Source organism: Gekko japonicus, unplaced genomic scaffold (assembly GCF_001447785.1).
Source record: "Gekko japonicus isolate JY-2015 unplaced genomic scaffold, Gekko_japonicus_V1.1 scaffold1475, whole genome shotgun sequence".
Lineage (NCBI taxonomy): Eukaryota > Metazoa > Chordata > Lepidosauria > Squamata > Gekkonidae > Gekko > Gekko japonicus.
The window spans coordinates 169512-176381 of NW_015166464.1; the positions used below are offsets into that span (position 1 = coordinate 169512).

At 52.0% G+C, this 6870-nt stretch overlaps 2 protein-coding genes across 2 annotated transcripts in view; one reads left to right on the top strand and one right to left on the bottom strand.

Moving 5' to 3' along the window:
* SSRP1 (structure specific recognition protein 1) overlaps positions 1 to 502 on the bottom strand; it is a 16883-nt gene extending 16381 nt beyond the window's left edge. The window contains exon 1 of the mRNA XM_015412085.1: positions 377 to 502. Within this exon, the coding sequence (XP_015267571.1) occupies positions 377 to 502 (126 nt within the window). The remainder of the gene's footprint in view (positions 1 to 376) is intronic.
* Positions 503 to 5348: 4846 nt separating this feature from the next.
* The window catches only part of P2RX3 (purinergic receptor P2X, ligand gated ion channel, 3), a 102803-nt gene continuing 101281 nt past the window's right edge, over positions 5349 to 6870 (top strand). Inside the window, exon 1 of the mRNA XM_015412087.1 lies at positions 5349 to 5482. Coding sequence (XP_015267573.1) covers positions 5349 to 5482 — 134 coding nt within the window. The remainder of the gene's footprint in view (positions 5483 to 6870) is intronic.

Genomic DNA, 6870 nt, shown 5'->3' on the forward strand with positions numbered 1-6870 from the left:
CCGGTGGTGTGCGCGCGCCTCTCTCTCTCTCGTCCCCTGTGCCGCCGCGGCCGCCTGTGAGGGGTCCCTCCTCGGTCGCCCCACGCGTCTGAGAAGAGGGGCGACACTTTGAGAGCCAGTTTGGCGTCGTGGTGAAGTGCAGGCGGACTCTGATCTGGGAGAACCGGGTTTGATTCCCCACTCCTCCACTTGCACCTGCTGGTGTGACCTTGGGTCAGTCACAAGCTCTGGCTGGCACAGCTGTCCTTGAAAAAGAGCCGTTTGTGTCAGAGCTCTCTCAGCCCCACCCACCCCACAGGGTGTCTGTCTGTTGTGGGGAGGGGGAGGGAAAGGGCGGGGTATAAATCCAATCTCTTCTCTTCTTCTTCTTGTGTACCTTAAATGGCCCACAGCTTTTGGGTGCCACACTGTTGCCAGACCCACCACGGTTTCTGGCCTGCCACGCTGCCACCAGGCTCAGTATGGCTCCTGGCTGCCCTGCTGCCACCACTGGGCCCGGCATGGTTCTTGGCCTGCCCCACCACTGATTTGGGGGGTTTTAAGATGGGGCCATGGGTGTTGCACTCATGTTGCAATCCTCTGCAGAGGATGCCTTCCCTACAACACACATGGTACTTTCCTGACCTGAAATCTATTTATTTATTTTCCACATTTATACCCCGCCCTCCCCAATGGGCTCAGGGCGGCTGTGGGGATGTTGTTTGCTCTGGTGGGTAAAGGTACAGGTGGAGCCCACAACAGGACAAATAGGGTCTCCCATACAGGGGGTGTAGTGTCCACTGACCGCCACCAGAGGTCAGCGCATATGCCCAAGCTTCAGTCCGAAACAACAATGGGGACTAGGATCCTAGTCCCTCCACTGGGGAACCAATGGGATCCGTGGCGGGAGATTTGAACCCACCAATGGTGACCAGGGGTGGTCCCCAGGCGTGTATATAGTTGGCCTGCCGCCGTTTATCCCTTTGTCTTGTTGTGTGCTAATAAAGCGTGCTATGCACCGCGTCGCTGTCTGTCATTCATCCATGCGGCTACCCACTACATAACGGGGGAAGGCTGAAATCCACACTGGATCCCTGGGAGCCGGAGAACTGAGTTCCCACTCAGGGAATGTGCACCAACAGTTGCCAGGTCTCCCATTATAGAGGGAGACCTCCCAGCAAAGGTTAGGAAAGGCACAAATAGGAATAGAAAAAAGCCTACATGGTTAACAAAGTAATGGAAGCTGTAAAAGGAAAGAAGGATGCCTTTAAGCAGTGGAAAGCTAGTCTCAGTGAGGTTGATAAAAGGGAACACAGGCTGTGGCAAATAAAATGCAAGTCTGTGGTCAGGCAGGCAAAAAGGGACTATGAGGAGCACATAGCAAAAAACGTTAAAACCAACAATAAAACTTTCCTCAAATACATTAGAAGCAGGAAATCAGCCAGGGAGACAGTGGGGCCCTTGGATGACCAAGGAGTACTGAAGGATGATTGGGAAAGGGCTGAGAGGCTAAATGCATTTTTTGCCCCTGTGGAAGATGAGAAGTGCTGGCCCACTCCAGAACCGCTGATTACGGGAGGGGTGTTGAAAGACCTGAGCCAGATTGAGGTGATGAGAGAGGAGACAACTTAAAAACTGATAAATCCCCAGGCCCAGATGGCATACATCCGAGAGTTCTGAAAGAACTCAAATGTGAACATGTGGATCTCCTGACAAAAATAGGTAATCTTTCCTTAAAATCTGCCTCCATTCCTGAGGAGGACTGGAAGGTAGCTAATGTCACTCCCATCTTTAAAAAGAGTTCCAGAGGAAACCCAGGAAATTACAGGCCAGTCAGTTTAGGGTTGCCAAGTCTTACCTTTGATGGAGCAGAGGAAGTCCCAGCCTTCCCCAGGAGTTCCTCGGCGCGTGCGCCACCACGACGTCACCCGGAAGTGTGACATCATTGCTTTGGGCATGTTGGGCCGGGGCCATTATCACTAGAGGGGAAACCATAGAGTTTTGCCTCGAATGACAGAGCGTCCCTCCCACAACGTGCCCAATGCGATGATATCACCTCCGGACACATCTCCGTGCTCCTGGCACTTTGGGGGTGGGGTTCCCCCTGGCGGCCCGATCCAGGCTGGCGGGGAACCAACCCATCGAGCGGGAGTTTCCCTACCCCCCCTGGGGACCTGGCAACCCTAAGTCAGTCTGACATGCCTCTGATCTTCCTTGGGTGAACATCTGTTTCCTGGTTGCTTGCTTCAACTGGAGTTTCTGTTTGCAGTACCATGGGGAGGGGTGAGACCGGGGGCAGCCTTGGCAGCCCTTGCCAGGCAGAAGGGGCAGGCCAGGGGCAACTTTGGACTGACCCGACACTGGCCCTATCGGCTGGTCCTGGGTGCCCAGAGGGGCGGGGGTACCTGGGCAGCTAGAAGGCCATCTTTCGACTTGGCCTTGTCTCCCCTCCAGAAGGAGAGGTTCCGTAGCCTGGCGCCAGAGGCCAAATGCCAGCCAGACCTGTTCCCTGAGGATCTCTCGGAACTTGGGAAAACTCGAGAATGCAAGGGGTATTCCACTCTCATTCTGTCAACCTTTTCCTCCTATGCAGCAGCTGTCTCGGCCATCTTGGCCTTCTCCATAGACATCGAGGGTCCGGATGCTTGGCCTGTTGTACTGGATTTGGTTCTTCATTACGTCACCCACCTGCATGGGCAAGGCCTTGTGCCCAGGACTATCCAAGTGCACATGGCTGCCATTTTGTTTTTTAGCAAACGAATGGGTTCCCTGACCAGTGCAGTACCTTCAAGGCCCGCAAGGCAGTTGAGGGGTGGCAGAGGCTTTGCCCCAGGGCACCCGACCCCCACAGGCCCCAGACATTCAAGGTCCTGTCTAAACTGGTTACGAAGCTACCGACCATTTGGCGGTCACCTTATGCGGCTGTTTTGTTCAAAGCAACCTTCATGCTAGTCTTTTGGGGGGTGCTGTGGGTGGGGGAGCAAGTGGCCAGCTCTAGAACTGTCTTCTTGGGGTTGGTGACCTTTCAGTGAGCAGGATGGGAATCCCCGTAACCATCAGGTGGTCAAAGTCTGATCAGCGGGCTCAGGGGACTCATTAAAGCTTGGCCTGGCTTCCCAGAGGTGTCCCGTGCCTAGTTCAGGCTGCTTGGGCCTTCTTGGCGGTACGCCTGCACAAGCCAGGCTCCTAGTCATCCACAGGGACGGCTCCTTCCTCAGGAGATATCAGTTTGCTGTGGTTTTACGAGCTAGCGTGGCTGCTTTGGGACTTCCCCCAGGGGACTTTGGGTCCCACTCCTTCCGGATTGGGGTGGCAACTACGGCCTTCAGTCTGGGTATGGAGCCTGTGGGCATCCAGGTGGTCAGGAGACGGTGCTCAGAGGCCTACTGGACTTATGTCTGGCTGCATCTGGTACCTGCCATTTAACACTGACTCTTTACCATTGACTCCTTCAGTTTCAGGAGTACAGCACCAGTCAGCCTGGATTTGTGGAGACATCATTGTGCATTGGACGAGGGTTGGGTTGGGGCAGGGACCTCAGCCTGCAAGATGAGGTGGGAGTCACTTGGTTAGGCAAGCGAGGGATGAAGTGGGATGCCCTTCTCCCTAAGGTGCAGTCCCATTTAGTAAATCGTGGGCCTCCTGATGTACTGGTGGTACTATTTGGTGAGAATGACTTGGGGTCCACTTTGGAATCGATTTGGTGCACTGTGGCGTGGACGACCTGCATACATTGAGGGATAAACTCCCGGATGTGACTTTTTTCTGGTCGGATTTGCTGCAGCGCGCAGCTGGTGAGGGGCGTGTTCTGCAGACAAGGTTGAATGGGCAAGGTGGAAGGTGACCAAGCAGCTGGGTAGGATTGTGGAGGCTATGGAGGGGCCACTGGATCTATCCTCCAGACATTTCAATATGCTTGGCTGCCCTGTTTGGCCCTGATAGGGCTCATTTATCTGATTGGGGTATGGATATCTGGCTGCAGAGCATTAGGGATGCCCTGTGGCTTGGCTACACCTGCAGAAGCATTGGCGGGAGCTGGCAGTCGGAGGCCCGGCTCTTTTGACGGTGTCAGCAGCACGGGGCCAGACCCATTCTCAGGAAATCCAGCCTGCATGCCCGTTTCCCTGAGTGTGGGGATCTTGGTGTGAGGTGCAAGTGGTACACCCAGCCAGGGGGTATGTCTGGGGATTACACTCACACCCAGGTAGCAGGGGAGACCACCATGGGAGACCACCAGCAGGGGAGTCTGCCCTTGTGGGACCCAGAGACCAGCCATCCCAAGGGGGCCAGTGGATCGTTGACGGGCAGGCGGAGCAGTCAGGGAACTGGATCTGGTACCCCAGGCTGTGGCCAGGCTTACTACAGCTGTAATAAAGTTGTGATCAATTACATTTCACTTTTCTGAAAACACACCGTGTGTGCCTGTGTGTGTTACTTCAACTGAGACTGTAAAGTGGGCTAGTATTTAGTTGGGTGGAGGGGGAATTCTTGGCCTTGGGTGCCCACCTTGGCCCCTCCCCTTGTTGCCGGGGCTGCAAACAGAAACTTCAGTTGAAGCAACCCAACCAGGAAGCAGATGTTCACACCCAAAGGAGATCAGGCGGTGGGTCCTGGCCCTGGCTTGCCTCTGATTCTAGCTCTTCGAGATTTTGCCTTGAAAGATGGTCATTGATATAGGCTCTGTACTCTGCACTCTTGCCCATCGCTGCCTGGAGAAATGGCCCACATCTAGCTTAAAGAGCTGAATATACTTATGTGGATGAATTTGCATTGCATGCCTGGAGACGGATGGTCTAGAGGGAGCCTTCATTGTGCTCTGGTTTGCATTATCACTAGTTTGAGGTTATTAGGGAACTATTGGGGTCATCGTGCCATGATTATTTCCTGCTTTCAGTTATGCCTCCAGAGAAAATTCAGCCTCCTTCCCCCTTTCTGACCTCCCCCCTTCTGATAATGTGAAGGCCCAACACTGAGGAAGCAGCATCTGTAAGGCAGAAACACCACTCAGAGAAAAGGCAGCAATTGTGAATCCATTATTTAATGCTTAGATCTCTTCCATCCACATACTTGCTAGAATCCAATTTGTAATTGATGTGCTGGAAAGCCCCACCTTCCCCTGACGGCATCACCATCGTTTAGAGGGGGTGGGGTGGGGGAAGAGATCTTATTAAAGGGGTCCCTGCAGTTCAAGATTGCTCAGAGTGGCAGCAGAGAAGAGCAGGAAGGCACCTGTGAGATAACTTAAAGGGGCAGCTTCTGAATTGCGTGTTGGCACACATTACACTGCTGTATCTGTTCCTAGCGTGATCACAACTCCTTGACGGTCTCATCTGGACTCCAGAGCACCTTGGATTTGTTCCTCTATGCCCATGCTTTCCTCCAGCATGAACTGCGTGGCGGACTTCTTCACCTACGAGACCACCAAATCAGTGGTGGTGAAAAGTTGGACCATCGGTGTGATCAACCGGGCTGTCCAGTTGCTCATCATTTCCTACTTCATTGGGTGAGGGAAGGCAGGTGAATGGGGGAAGTATATCCCATCTTGGGGCGGGGGGATATGGGAAGGCCAGGTGAGGGTTTAAATCCCACAAGTCACCTTGTGTAGCAGTGGCTAAGTGAATGAGTTGTGATCCAGGACTGCCCTGGTTCAAATCTCACCTTTGCCACAAACTCAGTGGGTGGCTCGGAAGCCTGCCTTTCTCCACCCCAGATCTACAGTGGGGGGATAATAGCCCTGGGTTCTTGACAGGGCCGTTGTGACGGTTACAACTCAGTGACCCGTGTGGAGTGCTTTGAATACTGAAGATGTCATAGAAATGCTAAATGTTTTTAAAAGAAAAATGAATTTTTAATTTCTGAGGCAGGACACGATAACTTCTTAAGCAAAGCTGTTGCTAGAGGAGACAGGATGAGATGAAGGATGGGAAGGAATAGCCAAGAATTGCCTGACTGTTTTAAGAATTTACCTTGTTACTGAAAGGTATGAGAAGCCATACAGGAATAAGTGATGCTGGGAAAATCGGTTCAGAGGTTTCCCTGGGCTGGTCTTGAGAGACATGGGTGTTTACATTGGAAAGGGTCTCTGTAACACTTCCACTGCTCGTGGTTGCCAGCTCTCAAAACGGACCCTGCAACTACATGGCGCAGGTAGGGATTCAAGGTCTTATGGAACTGCAAATCATGTCTCCTCTTGCTGACTGTGTTTAGGCAACAGACAGAAAGCACTTCCCTTCTCTCACAGGTCAGCTGTGTTGGGGGGCTCTGTGGAGAGGCAGGAGAGTTACTTTTAATGCTATAATAACAATCTGCTTACCATTAGCCCTGGGGAGGGTCTCTTTAGTAGGCAAAGGAGAACTGCCATTCCTGTGACAACAAAAAGAGTCTTGAGGCACCTGAAAGGTTTATTGTCGCATGAGCTATAGTTCACTTCATCAGATGCCTGGAATGAAACCTCAGATTGCAGAATTATGTACAGATAGGGAGGGGGAAATTGTGAACAGATCATGAAAGATGTATAATCTGTGAAGTTTCTCTTAAAAACTCTAAAGTATACAGGATAAACACGAAGACTATTCACGGCTTCTGTAACAGGTGATGAGTAGGTGGAATGTGTTAAGCTGAGCCATTTAACATCTTCAGTTGCCTCTATTTAAGATGTGGCCAATACAAATAAGCCTACTAATACATTCTAATATAGCAATTTCATGCTGGAGTCTGTCTTTGTTGAAGAATTGTGACTTTCAGGTCAGCAGAGAGTCCTAGTAGATGGAAATATTCTCCCACAGGCGTCTGAATTTTCCCCCCAAGGTTTCTTTTGGTTTTTGCAGCAACAAACTAACATGGGGGTCCTGATGGAATTTGTTGTTCTGGTTGTGCATGTCCTGTACTGGT